This window comes from Genypterus blacodes, unplaced genomic scaffold, assembly GCF_046128005.1.
Source record: "Genypterus blacodes isolate CSIRO-AG114 ecotype Tasmania unplaced genomic scaffold, CSIRO-AGI_Gbla_v1 ptg000021l_1, whole genome shotgun sequence".
Lineage (NCBI taxonomy): Eukaryota > Metazoa > Chordata > Actinopteri > Ophidiiformes > Ophidiidae > Genypterus > Genypterus blacodes.
Genome location: NW_027466834.1, coordinates 5,691,373 through 5,712,500, shown reverse-complemented (window position 1 = coordinate 5,712,500; position 21,128 = coordinate 5,691,373). Strand labels below are relative to the sequence as shown.

The 21,128-nt window shown below is 43.2% G+C and overlaps 3 protein-coding genes and 1 long non-coding RNA gene across 6 annotated transcripts; 3 read left to right on the top strand and 1 right to left on the bottom strand.

The window, feature by feature from the left end:
• The first annotated feature begins 396 nt into the window (after positions 1 to 396).
• Positions 397 to 5,248, top strand: wash1 (WAS protein family homolog 1). Of its 2 annotated transcripts, none has more exons than XM_076141899.1 (11): positions 397 to 499; positions 1,065 to 1,205; positions 1,405 to 1,516; positions 1,641 to 1,787; positions 2,865 to 3,001; positions 3,101 to 3,236; positions 3,316 to 3,517; positions 3,603 to 3,758; positions 3,915 to 4,073; positions 4,619 to 4,687; positions 4,776 to 5,248. In XM_076141899.1, exons 1-11 carry the CDS (start codon positions 492 to 494, stop codon positions 4,916 to 4,918), a joined length of 1,410 nt encoding a protein of 469 aa, XP_075998014.1. In that variant the 5' UTR covers positions 397 to 491; the 3' UTR covers positions 4,919 to 5,248. The 2 variants fall into 2 exon arrangements, with proteins under 2 accessions (XP_075998014.1, XP_075998013.1); XM_076141898.1 differs by having other exon boundaries at positions 4,616 to 4,687; positions 4,776 to 5,247.
• ddx11 (DEAD/H (Asp-Glu-Ala-Asp/His) box helicase 11) lies at positions 5,229 to 13,246 on the bottom strand. 2 transcript variants are annotated; one of them, XM_076141896.1, is made up of 29 exons: positions 12,717 to 13,246; positions 12,374 to 12,445; positions 11,942 to 12,084; positions 11,619 to 11,852; positions 11,410 to 11,496; positions 11,173 to 11,303; positions 11,014 to 11,071; positions 10,777 to 10,884; positions 10,020 to 10,107; positions 9,721 to 9,923; positions 9,502 to 9,576; positions 9,301 to 9,378; positions 9,159 to 9,205; positions 8,980 to 9,059; positions 8,810 to 8,851; positions 8,611 to 8,678; positions 8,148 to 8,186; positions 7,911 to 8,049; positions 7,488 to 7,622; positions 7,288 to 7,400; positions 7,139 to 7,211; positions 6,916 to 7,019; positions 6,433 to 6,582; positions 6,290 to 6,358; positions 6,093 to 6,193; positions 5,918 to 6,002; positions 5,759 to 5,834; positions 5,491 to 5,645; positions 5,229 to 5,399 (listed from the first exon to the last, which is right to left on the bottom strand). In XM_076141896.1, exons 3-29 carry the CDS (start codon positions 12,068 to 12,070, stop codon positions 5,367 to 5,369), a joined length of 2,700 nt encoding a protein of 899 aa, XP_075998011.1. In that variant the 5' UTR covers positions 12,071 to 12,084; positions 12,374 to 12,445; positions 12,717 to 13,246; the 3' UTR covers positions 5,229 to 5,366. The 2 variants fall into 2 exon arrangements, with proteins under 2 accessions (XP_075998011.1, XP_075998012.1); XM_076141897.1 differs by lacking the exon at positions 12,374 to 12,445.
• On the top strand, positions 5,889 to 6,538 carry LOC142991781 (uncharacterized). Its single transcript, XR_012960993.1, has 3 exons — positions 5,889 to 5,974; positions 6,155 to 6,226; positions 6,451 to 6,538. It is a non-coding gene; the product is annotated as an uncharacterized LOC142991781 (long non-coding RNA).
• A 118-nt stretch (positions 13,247 to 13,364) lies between the features above and the next one.
• Positions 13,365 to 18,934, top strand: fkbp4 (FKBP prolyl isomerase 4). Its single transcript, XM_076141900.1, has 11 exons — positions 13,365 to 13,764; positions 14,266 to 14,410; positions 14,505 to 14,647; positions 14,786 to 14,906; positions 15,930 to 16,086; positions 16,356 to 16,446; positions 16,553 to 16,636; positions 16,726 to 16,911; positions 17,092 to 17,235; positions 17,460 to 17,555; positions 17,668 to 18,934. The coding sequence occupies exons 1-11, from the start codon at positions 13,672 to 13,674 to the stop codon at positions 17,761 to 17,763; spliced, it is 1,356 nt and encodes a 451-aa protein (XP_075998015.1). The 5' UTR covers positions 13,365 to 13,671; the 3' UTR covers positions 17,764 to 18,934.
• The last annotated feature ends 2,194 nt before the right edge of the window (positions 18,935 to 21,128 follow it).

Genomic DNA, 21,128 nt, shown 5'->3' with positions numbered 1-21,128 from the left:
ATGGGAACTATGCAGGAAATAAAAAAAACAACAGAGACGGTGCTGTGAGAGTGCTGTGATTTACAATATCAAACAGAATCCTCCAATTAAAGTAAGAAAACTATTACCCCTCAGTTTCCTCATATTTTGTTAAGCTTAAGTACAACAATAACTATACACAAGTAGATAGATAGATAGATAGATAGATAGATAGATAGATAGATAGATAGATAGATAGATAGATAGATAGATAGATAGATAGATAGATAGATAGATAGATAGATAGATAGATAGATAGATAGATAGATAGATAGATAGATGTAAGCAAATGTAAGGAAAGTGTGGCAAGCTAAATCTCTGCTTTTCTAGAGGCCCTTGAATGCAGCATTTCAACTCTACGTGGTCACGTGCCGAGGAATGCGGAAGTGGATGGTGGTTGTTTTGCTAAACGAGCAGCTAGGTCGCTAATACAGCTAAAGTTATCAGTAACACCCTGCACGTTAACATCATCCATGGTCAGGTAAGCGCCACTTTTAAAGCTATTAAAGCTTTTGCCGTAAATGTGTCACCAAGCTTATACGCCATTATTTGCTGGCCTGGTTACAGACTGTAAGGATTAATGTGAACCGTTCTTTAGCAGTGCAACTTCCCTTTAACGGTTGTTATTTATCTACTTAGACCATCTATCAATCTATCGACATCTGTACTCAAGTCCTGATTTACTATCAGTTAGCTACTGAAGTTACAAAACACTGCCAACCGCTCATTTTGATGGAATTGAAGTGAACCTTTATGAATGACTGTCACTTGGTTAGCTTGCTTACTAAGTGAAAGTGCGTTACTATTATAGTCTTGTCATGTGAGTGTCAGATGAGATGCGAGAAGTGCGCGTGTGTGTGTGTGTGACACAAACACACATTTTCCAGTTAGAGATGTTGGCTCGATAATGACATGACAGAGTTCTAGTGTCTGACCTGACGTGCATCGGCGTGGATGAGTTGTGTGACATAGATACAATGGTTGTGTTTCATTCTGAAATGCGTTCTTCATCTGTTCATCTTCGTCACCGTGCTGCTGGTTTGTAGGATGATGCCCAAGCACTGCCAGGAGGGCCAGGTGTACTCAGTGCCTCTCATCCAGCCTGACCTGAGGAGAGAGGAGGCCGTTCATCACATAGCAGATGCTTTGTTCTACCTGGAGACCATCTCTACGGACATTTTCAGAAGGCAAGCACAACACACACGAGTATTTACATTCCATCTGATCGGGTTAATCAATATCTTAATTCAAAACAAGTTATGTATCACCTGAGTATTTTCTTGTCCCCTTGTTTAAGATTTAAATAGCTTATTTTTTCAAAGACTATACTATTGATGATTAGTTTAATTGTACTTTACTGTGTGCGTGTGTGTGTGTGTTTTCCAGAGTGTCTGAGAGTGTAGAGAATAACCGCCGGCACCTGCAGACAGTGACTGACAGGATCAGACTGGCACAGGCCCGTGTGGACAAGATCAAAGGCAGCAAGAAGGCCACTAAGGTGACACAGCAGCTTCACTATTGAGGGCATTTTTATAGTTTGCGTTCATAATAAATCATGGACACAAAATACTGCCACACAGGTCAGCCATATAAGCTTTCTTTATGAGCGTTGTCTGTCTTAGGTGTTCTCCAGCGCCAAGTACCCAGCACCAGATCGGCTTCAGGACTACTCGTCTATCTTCAGCGGGGCGGCAGACCCGTCCACGCAAACTCGCTCCCGTCACAGGATACAGAATAAGCTTCGGCCCTTTGATGAGAAGGCATTGCAGGTGAGATGAAAACAAGGTGATAATGTGACACACGTGGTTTGCCTTAAAACAGGTCTTACACCGCCACCTTAAAGTCATAGAACTGCAGCCTGTATAAAGTTTTGTAAATGCCTCCAAAGCTTCAGATACTGTGCATGTCCTATTGTTCTAAATTGGAGGAAAGGTGTGTTTAATGTTGGTGCTATGATCGGATAAATGGCAAAATTGTTAAATTCACACAATTTATGTTGAACAGCATTTATATGTTATAGTGTTTGCAGATTGGTCTCCATGGTTTGCTGTCTTCAGTGTGTCTGTACTGTTTAGTCACTCTGTTGCCTGCTGTGTGCTGCCACATGTCCTTCTGTGTTGTTCTCTAGCTCACTAAAAATACATCTTAGCCAGGCAGCTGCTCACTAATGCTCATTTTAAGCTGGTTAGAGCTCAGATTCGTCTCGTTCTCATGGTTCATTGTCAGGCTTTGGTTGTGCAGTGTTGCAGGTTTGCAGATGAGGCAGAGCAAAGTAACTCTGCTCTACTTCATACTGGTTTGTTCATTTTCCTTTTGGTGAGCATTCAATCTTGAAAACGACACACTATGATCTGTTGATTTTGCGTGTAGACAAACAAAGCACATTCAATATATTGGATGGTGTGTGTGCATGTGTGTGTGTGTGTGTGTCACTGGGCCTGGGCGAAAATGTGTGACCGTGTTTCTTTACAGAGAGGACAAGATCCTGAATTATTTATTGAGTACTACAGATGTCCCCCAACCATTTTTGGAAACTGAAACCAGCATTTTTTTTTTTTTGCTGCATGTGCTTTGGCTTGCGTTGCTATTGTTTTTTGTGTGTGTGTGTGTGTCTGAAAGGAAGAAAAATGAAAACACCATTGGCAATATTCTGTGGTGCAAAAATGCATTATTCAGGAGACCCCAGCAGCCATGTCCCCAGCCATATAAATCTATATTGCAGTGCTTGTTCATGCACATCTGTGTGCAGAAGCACTCATGTGACATTTGAGATTTGTATTATTTACAGCTCGGCTGACATGTAACAAATCTCAATCACGCTCCATGTTTGCCCACCTTCCTTTTAGGAGAAGTTACTGTATTTTCCAGTGTGTGTGAGCAATAAGAAGAAATCTGAGGACGACACAGAGGAGGGCCTTGGCAGTCTGCCCCGGAACATCTCCTCTGTCAGCTCCCTCCTGCTCTTTAATACTACAGAGAACCTGTGAGTCCACACACACACACACACACACAGAGATTGTGCTTTAACACTGAAAGCTCTTCTTTACCTAAAAGCTTTTCATACCCTTGTGTGTTATTTAAGATATAAGAAGTATGTGTTCCTTGACCCTCTGGCGGGAGCTGTGACAAAAACACACACCACTTTAGAGACGGAGAAAGAACAGAAACCTTTTGATGCTCCCTTGTCCATTGCAAAGAGAGAGCAGCTAGAGAGACAGGTACCTGAAACACGCTTTGTCAAACAAGTTCTCACTCAAGGTTAACATTAATATTATATAAACTTCTGTTCTCAAAAAGACAGCGGAGAGTTACTTCTACGTGCCAGACCTGGGACAGGTGCCTGAGATCGATGTGCCGTCCTACCTGCCTGACCTGCCCGGCATCGCAGACGACCTGTCCTACAGTGCAGACCTGGGCCCTGGCTTTGCACCCTCAGGACCCACACAAAACATCCCTGAGCTGCCCTCCTTAGGGGACTTTGATGAGAGCATCGGCCCTGGTACACGGGTTGCGCACGTTATACCGTCGTGGTGCAAAGTTGACATTGCATCAGTTGGTGTCAATATTCAATTTCTTTGTTTCAGGATCCCAGCTCCAACCAGGTGTTCCTCCACCTCCTCCTCCTCCACCACCCCCTCCCCCCGAGCCCGCCCTCACTCCTGCCAGTCCTGCAGGAGCTCCCCCTCCTCCACCGCCGCCACCCCCTCCTCCTGCCCAAGTCTCTGGAGCACCGGATTCAGGTTTGTCACATACACACAATTCAAAATTTCCTCTACATGCTTCACAATACAGAGTCGGATTGGCGTAAAAAGCTGTGAACTCACGCTGCTCACTGAAAGGACCTTAATGACCAACAATTACATCGGCAACACTGACTGCCTCCTCCTTCACCGCAGGGCCCGTGGCCAGCACTCCCAGCAAGGCGGTCCAGCCCTCAGACGGCCGCGCCAACCTCCTGGAGTCTATCCGCAACGCTGGAGGCATCGGCAAAGCCAAGTTACGCGACGTGAAGGAACGAAAGATGGAGAAGAAGAAACAGAAGGAGCAAGAGCAAGGTGCCGGAGCGATTTAGCGGGAATGTGGTTCTATACATGTTTTATCAAGTGGCGTGCCGTGACTCATGCAATGCAAAGGAGTGCGTGACTCTTCCCTACACAGCACTCATTAGGTTTACAGCGTGTTATGATGCATGTGTTTGCTTCTCACATGGTCGTCTTGCCCACAGCTCTGTGACCTTTGTTTTGGAAATAATATCCTCATTAAAAGGCAAACTTAACTTAAATGGATTGGATAGTTAGCGACCTATAGTGACAACATATCCCCAGCAGCATTCTAGCCGGTGCTCAGGTCGCAACTTAAGTTATTTATTCAGAAAGCTGCTAAACTGCTGTTGCAGCCAGACTGACCCTCAGTGGCCACTTTATTAAACACAATCCAGTGCCACGCCTCAGCTGTAAATCCTACCTTGGCGAAGCTGTTAATCAGTTTTTGTTCTGTGCTCCACTTTGAAACACATCATTTGAAATGGGTCAAAGTGATTCTCTGCCCATAAATCCTGATTTCATTTTCTCCCCGCTTCTCTCCGTCCTCCCCTCAGCAGTCGGATCGGCAGCGAGCGGGGGAGACTTCATGTCGGATCTCTTCAATAAACTCGCCATGCGCAGAAAAGGTAAAAGCCAAACTCCCACAAGTCAAGAGTAGGAAAAGGCCAATATTGGTGACTGGGCTTGTATAATTATGTGCCATCTTATTTATAGGCATCTCTGGTAAGGTTCCAGCAGCTGGGGACTCTGGCGACGCCCCCGCTGGAACTAGCGGCGCATTCGCCAGGATGTCAGATGTCATCCCACCACTTCCTGCTCCACAGCCAACAACAGATGACGATGACTGGGAAGCGTAACGAGAGAACGCCAGATCGTCATAACTCATGGACACTAAAATGCACTGATGACTGTAAACCATGTGTGGTTGCCATTGGATTTATTTTGTGCTCGTGGGACTTAGAATTTCCCCCGATCCCTTTATAACACGTTGATCGGTCCTCCTGTTTACAGAGGCTTTTATTGTAAATGCACTAATGATAGGACGGCCAGTGGTCTGTCTAACCACTCAAACAAAACATCACTGAAACAATTTATTGATTGCAAATTATAGCTTTGGAGAAGACAAAGATGACAAACAATCAGATCCAGCATCACTCTGAAGTGCAGGAAGCATTTTATTAACATTCTTCCATTAAATGAAAATAATTGTGAAATGCTGTAATATTTGATTTTGACTGTTCTGTTGTTCATGGCAGAACACCGGAACATTTTAATGCAACGGTACAGAGTCATTGCTGCTCCTTACTACACCTGCTTCTGCTTCTTATCCAGGAAGAACTGGAAGGAGGAGATGTAAGATAAGTTACGCTCATATGCAGTGTTCTCACGTTAAAGGAGTAAATGGCAGATAAATGCACTTGGCTCTTACCTTCCGCAAGGCAGCAAAAGCAGGGCCAAAAGATGTGTAGGTGTTAGTTCGATCTTTGATCCAGTTGGGGAGCTTAGAGAGAGTAGCAGGTCGGGAGTATCGTCTGTCGCATAGTACAATTGACGAGTAATCGCCGCGGTGACGGATAGCTCTCCCTTTGTGTAAAGAAACGTGAAATACATACGAATAAGGACAGAAGATTGTTACCTAATCATAAGAAAGTACTGGTCATGCATTTCTAGCACAAATAATGTTATGGCATTCTTACCTATAGATTGATTGACAGCTTTCATGCAAAGGTTTTCTATCAGTGATTGTCCCGGGCTCCTCCCTCCGCTGCGAGGCTGAAATGGACGCGACAGTGATGAGACACGGACGACCTGCAAATCATCAGTTGGCGAAGATCAAACAGCCAAGATTGTCTCACCAGGTGTTTGTCCAGATAGGACATCTTTTCCTGCAGCTCCGGAGACTTGATGTTTGGGTACGGCATTCCCACCATCACCACACACCTGTGGGAACACGCAAAGAAGAAACACACATTTAGACTCATACAGTGTTGAATATTTTAGAGGTGACTGATGCATCTATAAATGACTCGCCTGCCCAAATCGTCTGAGAAATTAATGCCTTCGCTCATCTTTCCTCCAACCACCGAGAACAGCAAGGCTCCCGAGACTCCGCTCCCATCCAAAGCGCTCCTCTAATGAAATCAAAGAGGAGGCCGTAACATTAGGTATGTGAGAGATAGTTTTAGTGTGGGTGATGACAGCAGAAGTGCGGGCGGCGCCACTCTCACCTTGATGCAGCGGGAGAAGTCGGCAAGCACCTGCTCCAACTGGTTGGCCTTCTTGGGCTCCTGGAAGATCTGTGGATGATATTGTCAGTTTATTCTGTTTTGCGGATACTTTCCTGCCGAACTCAGCACTCACACAAAAATACCTTCTTTTTGTTTGCCAGACGAGCGAGCACACCGCCGGCCTCCCAGTGAGAAATGATCCTCCTCGAGTACTCGTACGACGGGAAGAAGCACACGACGCCGCCAGGCACGACGTTACAGATGTTGGAGAGGATGCGTCCCGTCTCGTCCATCTGTCAACAACAGAGCACATTTTGAGACGATGTTGCAGATTAAATTTACAAATTCTTATATCCTCCCAAAACCCTGCGTCCTCATCTGTGGAAATTATATTTGTTTCCTTCCCTATAACTTATACATGATTGTGCTTAACTTAAATCATGTGTGGACATTTATTCGCTGCCACCTAAAAACATAGATCGGTTGTAATGTGTTATTCTCTTCGTCTTCATATGTGACTTATTAGGTCCTACTAATCCCAAAATAGCAAGGAGATATTAAAAATGCATACAAAATAATATGGGTCCCGGGAGGATATACCAGATACATGTGTGTATTTTGGTTACCATGCGTGGAGTGTCTCTATTTTGGAAAGTGAAATCCAATTCCTGACCAGACGGGCCAGCGTTCAGGACGATGGGAAGAATGTTCTCAGGAGGAATTACATGGCCTAAAGAAATATGTAGTGTGAATAACAGAGGAAGACGAATAAATTAAAAATCAAGAGCAGATGCACACAGAAAGATGGAGCTCCCAAATTACTTCTGTGCGACTAAGTGGGCCGCTCACCACAGGAAAACTCAGTGATCCGCTCTGCTGTCACTCCGGCGGCAAACAACAGCTCTTGTTTGAAGTCTGAAACCTAAATTGACATGTTTAAGAATGATACAACTTGCATGTTTAACAATTTATGATCTAGTGGCTGCGACGTGACTCACCGGCTGCATGGTTCCTCCAGTGATGATGACGGCCCTGCACTCCTTCAGCACCTGGGCGAAGTGGACGGCCGGGTTCAACAGCAGGAACTTGACGGTACTCTCTGCCAAAGTGCCTAGACGTTAAAAAAAGGATATTACACTGTAAATCCTGCATTTCATCGCAGTTCTGCGTGTGTGTGTGTGTGTGTGTAAAATGGCACCTTGTCTGTTCACCACCACTCTGCCGTCAGTGTTACTATTGGTCAGACCCATGAAGAAACCCTCCACTTGCATCATGGGAGATGCAGACAAGACTCTCTCCGCCTCTGCAGACTGCTGTTGCTCGGCTGAAGAAACTGCACACACAGAGAGGGAACAGAACAGTCAAAGGTGAGCTGCGTTCATTACCGACTGCTGTGCTGATTTAATAACTAAACATATTAAACCAGGTTGGAGTTCAGATTAACACTAATTAGAGCAGTACTTTTAATTGACTTGTCTAATGAACTCTAATGTCTAATGAAACAAAAATGAATTTCAGCACATCTCAAAGCCAAAAGTTAAGAAGCTCTTGGGCCTGAAAGCGACCAGTGCGTCATCCATTTTATTGATGGCTACGTGTTCTGATCAAACGGTGCACTGACCTGGTGCAGCGCTCTGGATGCTCTGTAGCGTTTGCAGGTAGCGGTTTAAGCCCTCTGTGCGACGGTTCTCTTTGTTGGAGGTGGTCTGAGTGTGCAGACTCACACCTGAACCCGCATACTTCTCCATAAAGCCACACAGCTGCAGACACATATTACACGTGTGGCGTGCGTCTCATTTTGGCGTGTTGAAGTGTTAATGTGAGGCAGAATAACAGACGATGCACGAGTGACACTTACCTTCCGGCTGATCATGCTCTTCTCAAAGTATCTCTGTAACTGCAGTGCACACATGACAGCAGAGGAGGAGAAGCAGAGGTTACAATATGTGTGATGTTTCCATTGCATGATAATACGCTCAAGTAACGATGAATCCGTAATCTATTCGTTTTAAAACAGGAATTGCACATAATCAATTATTCATCCAACACTCCAGCCTTGTTGTCGATGTGTTAAAATGGCAAATGACATAAATAATTGCAAAAATAATGATAAAATAGTATATAATACTGTTATTTTGGGTCATCTTAACTCATTCATATTAAATGGTCGTCTTATAATGATTATTTATTAATTATTAATAATAATACATTTGCAGCTTTGTGTGTACATAATACATATATCAATTACTCTTATTCTACTCTTACTCCACTCAATTATTCATTTAAATAATCTATAAATGGATCGATAGTGACTGCCCCACCTTGAACAAGTTGATGTTGTCAATTTGAGCTTTGAAGAGGAAGTTGTTGATTGTCAGCAACTCTGTTCCTAAAGGGAAAGAACAATCGATTGCTTATCGGATTCAGCGTGTGTGCGTGTGTGTGTGCGTGTGCGTGTGCGTGTGCGTGTGCGTGTGCGTGTGCGTGTGCGTGTGCCCGTCCTCTGACGCACATACTGACCCGGTTGTGTCGCTTGGCTCTGTGGATTCTGCCCGGCCTTACCTGCAGATTTAACATGGACACTGTGATCAGTTGACCGTACTGACCTGTTGTTTCCCACCATGGCTGTGGAATAGTAATGATGCACATTTCCTCAAATAATAATAATTTGAGTCCAAATACACACTGACCTCCCAGCACCCGTATAAGCCCCTCAATGACAAAGAGAATCTGTTTGATGTACATCAGGTTCTTTGCCTTCAGCCTGCTCCTGAGGATACAGGCACATACACATGGAGTCAGATGGTTACTGTGTATACATTTATATTTATATTGTGAATGAGTGCAGTGTGTGTCGGCGCATACTTACTTATAGCGGTCTGCATACTGGGTGAGCTGAGAGAACGCACGGCAAAGCTGGAGAAAAACAAGCTTTAAGCATTTTACAGAAAAAACACACGTTCAAAATACTCCACTCTATGCAGCGTGTGTGTGTGTGAATGTGTGTTTACCTGTGCTCCACTAAGCTCTGCACTGTGTATACAAGAGAGTGTGTCACTAAGATTGTGAGCTTCGTCTATGATCACCACCTACGGAAAGAAAGCAACAGGCATTTTCAGCAAAATATGATGGATTAATCTTCTGATTGTTGATAAAAAGGTCTTTCCCGCAGCATGTAAAAAGTAACTGAGGAGCTGAGCATGTAGTCATACCTGTCCCTTCAGCTGCACACCCGACGCCCGTCTGGTCGCTTCATGAAGAACCATCTGATAGGGTAAGACCACCAGCTACACAGACACAGACACACCATGCAGATACTGTAAGACACCAACTTAAGTCTCAAAATTTAATGGAAGCACAGATTGAAAAGTGATGTGATCCATATATGTATCTCAGTGTGTTTGCAGCTGACGTGTTCACGTTGCGTTTACCTGTGCGGGGGGGACGGCGAGGCGCGTAGCGTAGTATGGACACGAACGTAGCTCTTTGCCCTTCTTGACCAGCTGCTCAATGTCATAGACTGACCCCAGGACTTCATCCCGGAGCTGCTGCAGCGCTGAGGCCTTGTAATAAGGACACACACTCTTCGCCTGACCCCTCTTGCGTTTTGCTGCATCATCGTGTTGCTGCTTCTCTGTGAGGTGGAGGAACAGCAGCTACTACAGGCTCGTATCTTCACATATAAATTAGGCTGGAAATGCTTCTCTGAAAGATCCAAACTGGCTCTCACCATGCTTGTTTTTCTGCATCTCCATGCATCGGTCATTAATGCGCTGCACACTGCCAAGGCGAAGCACCTCCTCGTTGATACACAGATTCTACAGAGTACACAATTTTAACAGTTTTATGTTGTACTCACATCAACAAAGGACAAACACAACCACATATCATTGCTAATGTAACAAACATGTCTTTCTTTTTTAATGAATATCAAGCTATGCATTTTGTAAACAAATGTAATAGATTTGGCACGAACATTCCTCTGTATCTTATAATCTTATCTCTGTAATTTTATCGCTAACAATCTTACTACCAAAGGGTCAAAAGTATCCTTGTGCAATATAGTTTGCATGAGCAACTTGACTATAAACTTGTAAACATATTTTAGATGTCCTAAAATGGCATTGGGACAGACTGACAAGCTTTCTGCTTTAGATAACACAGCCTTTCCTCTGGCGCCACCCACAGGCCAAATATTACACTATTGAGACAGTGAACGCTAATGAGTTACAGCCTTGTGATAGTTGCATGTTTCCATAGTTTTAGGCTTTATTTAGATGACATTTCTATTGAATCCAGCATTAGTGAAGCGTTAATTAAGAGTCTCATTGAGTTATGAGCACTTTCAAACCAGTGAGTCCTGCTGTTATCATGGAAGCAAATGTCGCTTCACGAGAGTAAAAGACAGAAAAGAAAGTATCCACTTGTGTTCTGTACCAGTAAATAGCAGTGAATAAATAAATAAACGTGTGGTTGTGTTAACATACCTGCCGTGAGCCCATTGTGACCAGACTTATGTCCTTGCTGAAGGGGCTTTTCTGAACCTCGTGGATAAATTGGGCCAGCTGGGAATGAGTGCGGCTACAGTAGTAAATCTGTTCAAATTAAAACAAATAAAACGTCACCGCAGGCTCAAGTGTGACGCCGCTGATTAGACTTAAATAAATCAGACACTCCTTCAGACAGCTACAGTTGACCTCTTTTTGTCCCTCATATAGACGCACCTTTGTAACATGTTCTTCAACCAGGTCATCATCTTCTTCGTCCTCAGCACTGCGGAATCTAAGCAAGATAGGAAATACATTTCGCCGTCATCATCTTTCCATTTCTTTTGCACGTTAGCTTTGATATACCAGTTTTCAACCATCACCGACTGTCCTCACTTGCTCTTAGACTCGTCATCACTCTCATATTCTGCAACGATGAGCTCCTCATCCTCAGTCTCCCCCGATGCCTCCGTTGGTCCCTCTTTACTGAGCTGCAGTAATTTGAATGCTTCATCCTCTTCATGGTTCTACACACACACACACACATTCACTTGTTTACCTGACACTCATACAGTGATTTAAGTGAGTGATAAAAACATCAAATATTTATTTTGATGGTGCCAGGTCTCTTACCTTTCTTTTCATTGTGTATTTGAGTTGAACATTATTTCTGATCATTTCCAATCGTTCTTCCCTCTTCTTCCTTTTGAGTTCATCCTCCTGTTACATAAAAAATATGCACATCAATACTGAAAGTATTTCCACAGGAAAGCTAACCAGATGAAAAGCCAAACTTCTCATAGATCCACATAATGATCACACCCAGAATTTGACACTCTTACCTTCAGCTTTGAGACCAAGTCACGTTCTGCTTTCTTTTGAACAAAGTCAGTGATCCAATCGGGTTCTGCTGATGAGGACATGGTGGAGGATTGAGAACTGGCAGAGGACTGAGCAGTTGGTGTGGATAGGACTGTTTCTCCTTCCTGCAGCAGGGCAGCTGTCTCCTGTCTCCTCTTCTCCTCATAGTCCTTTAACCAACTCAACGCTCCACATATCAGACTCAAAGACTTGCCCTGTTTTAGAGGACAGACATGTTAAAAACGCAGACTACAAACAAAACAAGTTCCACAGTAATCTCTCCCATGCCTGTTCACACACATACCGTTCCAGTGGGGCTCTCAAAGATGCCAACTTTGCCCTGGTCAAGAGCGCTGTACAGGGCTTGCATGAACTGTTCCTGGATGGTATAGGGCTGGTAAGGAAATGGGAACCTAGGGATGCTATTCTCCATTTTCCACGGCGTCCCTAGAAAATAACACGCGGATCAGAGCAGCCCTTTTAACCAAGATATTCATATTGTGTCAAGAGTAGAAATCAATAGTATTTCTTAAGGAAATGGTCCACGTAAGCAAGTGTCATTTATCGATCGATCAGTCATATACACGCAGAGACTATTTTCGGGTGAAACAAAATGAAAACAAACAAGACTGTCTGTCACATCAAACACAGCGAACCGCTATTCTGTTTAGCGCCAGTCTTCGGATACCTACATTTTATAGATATGACAATTGTTTAAATGTAACTATATACTCACTTACCTCACTAGTAATATTTTCGATGTTCGGCTTTCAACAACCGCGCCAACAGAGCACAGCGGATGTAGAATCTGGCCAATAGTGAGCAAGATAAAACCAAGAGCGCTTGTTTTTATTCTTAGGGTTATCCTGTGTTAAAATATTTGACCGAATTTTGTACAATGCTTTTAGAATAATCGGTTTTAAATACAATTGTATGATTAAAATATATGCACTTTGTCGTAATACGTGATGTGAGTGGTCGTTTAAAAGTCCTAAATGATACTATTGCAGTGTGCACCGCCTTTTTTGAACTACTCGTACATTAAAGGTAATGCTCTACCCCGGACTCGGCTCGCGTACCTTTTTCCCACCAGAGATTCGACAACAAGGCGGGCAGTCCAGAAGTCTATGTCCAATATGGAAGAAGTAGGAAGAACTCTCAAACAACAAAACGTATGAATAATCGGCGTTTATACATTTAAGAGCGAGGGTTGTAGTTGGCGAAAGGGTTATGTTGCATGAACGTATAAACTCACGGCTATATTCGTGCAAAACCGAGGAGTAAGTGCGACGTTTAACTGTCACGTGATATTGATCGACCAATCACTTCCTGGTTGCCAACTTGAGTGGGAAAAAATGCACTCAGCTCCACATAAGCTCTGTCATTAGCCCGTTCCCGAGTAAGGACCCGCCCCTATAACCGTTATGTACGCTAAACATCTTCCTTTTTTGAGTTGTCACGTTGTTGCACACATGTTTCCAAACATGTTTTAACATGTTGAATTTTTTCGGAATTAAATGTTGCCTCAATTGCTCGCAGAAGTCGGCGTGGAAAACTACACACTCCGCCCGTCCAATCACAGCAGTGATTATAATTATGGGGCGGGTGAAAGCGTGACACGGGCCTATCAAACAGTCTCAATTAGAACGCCACGCCCACCTGCCCAAATCTGTAGTGGGATCCACTATGCGACTGGTGCCTTCCACTCTGTGGCTCTGGAAAGTTCTATGGCCTTCCTCTACGCGCTTAGGTGCCAGACTACAGGACAACGTGGATTTCTCCTAACGCACACCAAAGCTCAGGTCCAGACTGAATAAGCTATCGTTGAATGGTGCGCGGCGTTAACAACATTTCAGCATAGTTGCCTGAAAGCTGTTGTGTGTATGTTTCCATTCACGAATAAGTTAAGCTAGCGGGGAGCTTGTTTGTTAGCCAGCGCGTTGAGAGCATTAGCAGCCCGCTAGTTAGCCAGTGTGCCAGTGAGTTTGCTTTGAATCGTGCTACAGGTACGGAAGGAGGCGGAAACCTGCTACCATGACTGCAGAGGAGCAGACAAGTGAAGGACAACACACCATCCCAATGGAGGGAGAGGATATCACGTTAAAGAAAGATGGAGGTGTATTTAAGGTAACAAGAGAGCACAAAGCTTACAACGGCTATGTTTAGACAACTATAGTATGCCGCTTGTTGTCGCGCCGTTTGGCTAAGCTAACGCTAGCGCACAATACCGAAGCAATAACACGGGCTGTCAATCAAATAGCTAATGTAAGCTTATTTCACTGCCGATAATAGGTTTATTGAAAGCCACTTTTACTGATGTTTGTTTCGTAGTTTAAGTGAAAGTCATGTTAGAGAATGAGTTCGCTTCACAGATGCAATCACATGGACTGCCTTCATCTTAAACCGGCGGTGTTTCTAAGGATCAGGAAGCTTCGCAGACAGAGTGCATGTGTACATAAATAAGTACACTTGTGCATGAAAACCAGCAACTGGAAACCATTCACAATTATTAAAGATGCATGTTTACCTCAGTAGACTGCAGAATGACCATGCAGTGCAATAATGTGAAGTTTGTTTTCTTTGTTCCCTAATCCCTTCCCCTTTTTTCCTTCTACTGTCTGTCTCTAGTTGGTGAAAAGGGAAGGGACAGGCACAGAGCTGCCAATGACAGGCGACAAAGTGTTTGTGCATTATGTGGGCACGCTCCTGGACGGAACTCTTTTCGATTCCAGCAGAGACAGAGGGGAGAGGTTTTCCTTTGAGTTGGGCAAAGGTTAGTTCATATCAATAGAAGTATGGACATTCACCTGCTGCTGTTGATGTTATTGAGCCAGTGTTGCTTTATAACCACCTATTCTTATTTTTAGGTCAAGTGATAAAGGCGTGGGACATTGGTGTTGCCACAATGAAAGTTGGGGAGTTGTGTCAGCTCATCTGTAAACCAGCGTATGCATACGGGGCAGCCGGCAGCCCACCCAAGATCCCCCCCAGCGCCACGCTTATTTTTGAGGTAAAAAAATTGATTCCGACTGATTCCTTGATCTTAGATTGTCTTGATAACATGTAAACATAAGACTTGGTGGTTGTGCGTTTTTGATTCATATCTTGATCTTGCTTTGGGTCATTTTCATGCTTGCACATCTTCTAGGTGGAACTGTTTGAATTTCGAGGCGAGGATATAACTGAGGATGAGGACGGTGGCATTATCCGACGCATCATCAATAAAGGAGAGAAATATTCCAAACCCAATGAAGGAGCCGCTGTAAATGGTAACACCCCAATACAAAGCTGTTTCATTTCTGACAACTAATGCTTTCATTTGTAAGAAAAACTTTAAATCAAAGGCTAATTTTGAGGAATAGGAATATACACACTCACCTTAATTTACATTAGCTGCTGCTGAGAACACGTGGTGCAGTGTGTCACTGGTGAGAAAGGGTTTTCTGTTTTAATGAAGAGGTCGGGATAATGAACTTAATCCTGCAAACAACATAAAGCGTCAGTGTCAACTGTGTTCCTACCATTAATCCAGTTATAATGTGATTAAGTCATAGTAAGGGGGGACTCACTGTAAACACAATGCCTCTATTATGTATATGCATTATGCTCGATGAGGTAAGCATAATTACAGAGTTAAGTCGAGAACTCCCATTTTTGTGTCCTTGTTCCTGTTTTCCCGAGTTGTTGATTGGCTTTTTAGCAACCTCAAAACCTTCATCCAGCAATGAACCTCTATTGGAGTTTCCACTGCATTTTTCAAAGCAGCAGTTCAGTTGTGAGACACTTCAGTCCCTCTACCATCATTTCCATTCAAACTATGAGCAGACATCATGTGCTTCAAGCAGCAGCTCGTCTGTCAGACGTCTGTGTATGAGCTGTACAACATTTAAGCTACTGTGTAAAGAACACCTTAATGCAGTTTAATAGCAAAATCCACAGGAAGATATCCACAAGGATTATACCACACTTGTAATGTAATAGCATTTGAGGTTAAATTTGAGGTTTCTTCTATAATTGATCCCAGTACGGAAATGCATCCTATTAGCTCTCTATTAGACTACACTGCTCCAACACAAGTTTTTACAAACTTTTACACATGTGTATGCATCTTAATCAAATGACCGCCTTGGTCTTATTAATGTCTACCCAGCAATTATTCCGTGCATGTAAACTTGTGTTCCTTTGCCCGTGGGCCAGTCTGAACATGCAGGCGGCTGTGTAATGCCTGCTGCTGATTTACACCAACAGGGTTTTGTGTAGAAGGAGCTAAGTCCGGCTTTTTCCCTTTGTAGTGACGGCGGAGGGTTTTTACGAGGGCCGTCTGTTTGACCAGAGAGAAATGCTGTTTGAGATTGGAGATGGAGACAGTCTGGGCCTGCCAGCTGGAGTGGAGAAAGCCATCATGGCTATGGAGCAAGGAGAGGAGGCACTCTTCACTATCAAGCCTAAGTATGATCGCTTGTTCAGTGCCAACACACTAAAAACACATTTACATAATTACAGTGAAGGGTTTCTTGTTTTAATACATGTAAATATGCATTTATACTCCTTGGTAACTGAACAACACAGTGCGATAATATTTTTAAACTAATGTATTTAAAAAAAAAAGAAAAGAAAAATGTTTTCCCTCCAAAAGAAAACCTGTTCCACGTTCACCTGCAACAGAAAATGTGTTTATCACATTTGTCATGACTCATATTCAAATGTCTGTTATGCAGATATGGGTTTGGAAATACAGGAAATGCACAGTACAACATTCCTGGTGGAGCCACTATACAGTATAAGATCAAGCTGACAACCTTTGAGAAGGTATGTGGTTAGGAATGCAAATCTAACTTGGCTTCTATCGTCAAGTGAAATGCCAGCTGTGTAGAGATTTTGCATGATAAGAAGTGACAGATTGTTTTCCCTTTAGGCTAAGGAAGCATGGGAGATGAACACGTTGGAGAAACTGGAACAGAGTGTCATTGTCAAGGATAAAGGAACACAGTATTTCAAGGTCTGTAGGCATGTATTTATGAAGCGTGCAGCAATAATGCATGGATCTCTGAGTTTGATTTTACTTTTTAACTCTCACTTTTGCCACAGGAGGGAAAACACAGGCAGGCGTCTCTGCGGTACAAACGGATTGTGGCATGGCTGGAAAATGAATCTGGTTTGTCTGAGGAGGACGAGAGCAAAGCCAAAGCGTTGCTGCTGGCTGCATATCTGAACCTGGCCATGTGCTTCCTTAAACTACAGGAGCCAGGCAAAGCACTGGAGAACTGTGACAAGGTATCAAATATCTATGGCACATCCATACTTAACCCCACTGAGCTGCTTCAGTCCATCATTTCATGCTGACAATCTAAAATGGTTAATGTTAACTATGTGTTTTTGGGCGAGGCTGCTCCACATTGGTTGCTGTGTATTTATGTTGCTGATCCCCCAACCCCTCTCGGTTCTTTGTCATAGGCTCTAGGGTTGGATGAATCCAATGAGAAGGCTTTGTTCCGAAGGGGAGAGTCTTTGTTCGGTATGAAGGAGTACGACAGCGCAAAAGACAACTTCCAGCGAGTCATTGAACTGTATCCCTCCAACAAGGCAGCCAAGAGTCAGGTATAAATCTCTTGATAAGAATCAGTTTTTTGGAATGATGACAGATGCTCAGAGGTGTTTGTGTTTCTCTCTGGCGCCTCAATACACTAGATTGTATTTGATTTCAAAACTAGTGTATAAACGTTTTCCAATTGTCAGTATACCCTGGAGTGTGTGTGTGTGTGTGCGCCCGAGCCTGCGTCTGCCTACCTTCATTTCATCTGCTGTGCTTCATATTCTCCCAGGTGGCTCTTTGTCAGAAACAAATCAAGCAGCAGCACGAGAAGGACAAACGCCTCTACGCCAACATGTTCAAGAAGTTTGCAGAGCGGGATGCTAAGGTGAGGGTCTTTCCCGGCAACTGCCACATGGGGGCAGGATAAACGTGGGTGTAGTTGTCAAACATGCTGTCGTCTGACTTATTTTGCTGTGCCTTGATCTCACCGTGAACAGAAAGATGCGGAGAAGGTGAAGCCTGAGAACAAGGAGAAAAACGACGAGATGGAGGTTGAGAACAAGGAAAAGGAAACGGAAGAAACAAAGGAGTAACCGTTTCGGATAAAGATGTGACTCTCCCGCAGTTCATCTGTACTTTTGTAACTTCAGCGGTGTGTGTGTGTGTGTGTGTGTGTGTGTGTGTGTGTGTGTGTGTGTGTGTGTGTGTGTGTGTGTGTGTGTGTGTGTGTGTGTGTGTGTGTGTGTGTGTGTGTGTGTGTGTGTGTGTGTGTGTGTGTGTGTGTGTGTGTGTGTGTGTGTGTGTGTGTGTGTGTGTGTGTGTGTGTGAACTTGTGACTGAAAATGGGCGCATCTTTGCTGGCTTTCTTTTGTGTTCGGGCTTTAGCTGTGGCCTCCTGCAGAGTGGGTGGGGCTTCCCTAGCTGATGGCACAGTTAAACGTGTTATATTTAAATAAGTCATGTGCCGCCGTCACCTCCACCCTTTCACAACCCACAGCTTGGAACTGTGCATGTGTTTTCACAGGATGTTGGCCAGGGAAAAAAAAAGTGTATCCAAGTGTTATGTGCAGAATCTCAAAACTCACCCGTCAAGGGCTAGACCATTTACCTTGCACTACCCTCTGTCCTTCGACCCTTTCGCACTAGTTTTTGCTATCTATCCCACCACAGCCCTCCTCTCATGGGCCTGCTGTTCAATTGCTGGAAAACGAGATCAGTTCGCTTTGTGCATTTGTTTTAACGTGTTTGAATGGTGTCTGTGCCTGTGTCCCAAAAATGCGTATGTAGCAGCACTGTGGAAAGGTGGAGTTGAGATGTTAGTCTGGAATAGCTCTCAGTCTTACACTTCTCTCAATCTTAAAAATGCAGCTCCCCGAAGTCTCCCCCGGGCACAGGCCCGTTCACCTTTGCTTTGGAAATACTGACTTTGTACTTCATTGTTTTCTCCTACTGTTGTGCTTGTGGTTTCTGTATTACCTGTTTCTCAAAGTTACAAGTTCAACAACATACTTAACTGGAATATGTGCGTGAAAGCAGCTATAAATTGACAGTCGGCTTCTCCTGGACACACAACAAACGGTTCAGTCTTAATTTACTGTATAAGTATGTAAATGTTTGTACCACAGTGCAGAAACAATAGAGATAAGTTAAAACAGGGCTGTGTGTGGAGTGTTACGTATTTACTGAGGATATGTTTGTTGGAAGGGTCGCTGCTTGGCTCAGCCCGGACAGAAGGATCCAGTTTAAAATAAATAATAGAACCAATGTCTTGTTTGGTGGCTTCAATATGCAATGTTCTTTGGATTTACACGTTTTTTTCACAGATTGAAGTTACTGTTTTCTTGTTAGGAACACTAGTAATGCTCCAAGCATTCTCTACATTCATGAAAATCTGTCAAAAATTATTTTATTTATTTGCTGAATATTTTAACAGCTGAATATTTGCTTTTTATAGAAGAATGCATCTGACAAAGAGCATGCAGTCATTTATATATTTTTGCTATTTGTTTTTATTGAAGCAAACATTTTACATGACATTGCGCATACAATTATAGGATATTTTGGAGATAATTTTTTCATACAGAAAGGGAAAAGGAGATTGAAAGATAGAAGGAAGGTTGTTTCATAATTACTAATGTCGTGAAACTTTATACATAGACCCTGAGGTAGAATACACAACATGAGCCTCGGCGTAGCTAGCTGTGGTCATATAGTGGTTAGTACTCTACGTTGTGCTGTGATAAAGAGAGGGGTAGAAGAGGGAAACAAAAACTTAAAAAACTAAGGACACATTCAAACTGGGACCCAACCCCCTCAGTCACACAACCCTGCATGGGATGTAAAATAAAGAGGAACTATTAGGTGTTCGGGTTTTCACTCACTGGTCTGGCATAGCCTGTAGCCTGTAGATCTGTGAAGTAAGAGAGATATGGTTGCCGTCTCTGATATAACTTATCAGTGTGGCCCCTCATAGTGTACTTGATTTTCTCGAGTTTAAGTAAATACATCGTATCCTTCAGCCATTGCGTAATAGAGGAAGGGGTAAGGGATTTCCAATGCAGGAGCAGGGGGCTTCTAGCAAGCAGAGAGGTGAACATGACATACAGTATGTGATTGAATAAGATGCAAATGGAAACAGAACCATTGATGGAGCACAGCCAGTTATGATGACATGACATGGAAATATAACCCTGGAGTTACAGATGAGACAAATGTTACACAGGATGATATCATACGTGCAACTTCTGCAGGGTGACATTCCATCGTTCTGACAATCATAAATGCCTCATGTGCACAATGTCAGGACGAGAAAGGGAGGGGCGATGAAGAGAAGAAAAAAACTATTAAAAAGGGAAAGAAAGAAAAATAGGGGTGAACCCCACCAGTCACACACCTCAATTCCCATTATTCAGCTTTCTTTGTAAAGGGGGGATCCTGTAACAAAGCAAGCACATTCTCTCTCTCTTCACTTTTAGGGACCAAGACCGCCCTGGAAGCTGTCATTAACTGGAATCTGATAGATTAATGAAGGGAGTTGCCCTGGTGATGGCACACAGCCTGCAGCTTTACAAAAGGGAAGAGTTTCCTGGTTGGCATAGCACCAAGCACCTGGTTCACCTGGAGCCCCAACAACACACTTGAAAACTCTGCTCTTTTATTTATATGTGTGCATGTATTTATATTTCTGTAATGTCATGTTTTATACTTTTAATTGCTTTGTTCCTGTTTGGCTTTATGTCAAATCACTTTGCGTTTGACGCTGTTAACAACAAATATAGTTATTATTTCTGGACGAAGGCTTCCTAGTTAAACTGAGGTGAACAGCAATGGTTTCTTCTGTAGTAAAGTGTTTTAGATTATAATGAAATGCCCAGTGTTTTCAAAGATACCAAATATAGGATTTATCTAATCTTGGGAAATCTGTGTAACTTCTCAAATAAACTGACTTGCAAGGGAAGTAAAAATTGACCACCTTTAAACAGTTAAAACAGTAATGGATTTAAAAAAGAATTCAAGATTCACAAAGTTAAGTGTGTTCTATGTTGTACTCTTTTATTAATGGGTAAGCTATGTGATAAGGTTATTATAAACTCGTACTATAAGAAATAGGCTAAATTATTGAATCTACACGTTATCTGGTCACCATATTGGGAATACAAATTCTACCCTCCCCTTATATTGCCATTTTCGGTACTCGGTATGACCTACACCGTTTTAGCACCCCACAAAAGGAAATCATCATGTTCACCTCTTTGCTTGCCAGGCGACGCCTGCTCCTACATTGGAAATCCCTCACCCCTCCCTCTATTTCGCAATGGCTTAAGGATACAATGTATTTTCTTAGACTCGAGAAAATCAAATACACTATGAGGAATCACACTGATAAATTCTATCAGAGATGGCAACCTTTCCTCTCCTATTTCTCAGATCTACAGGCTATGCCAGACCAGTGACTGAT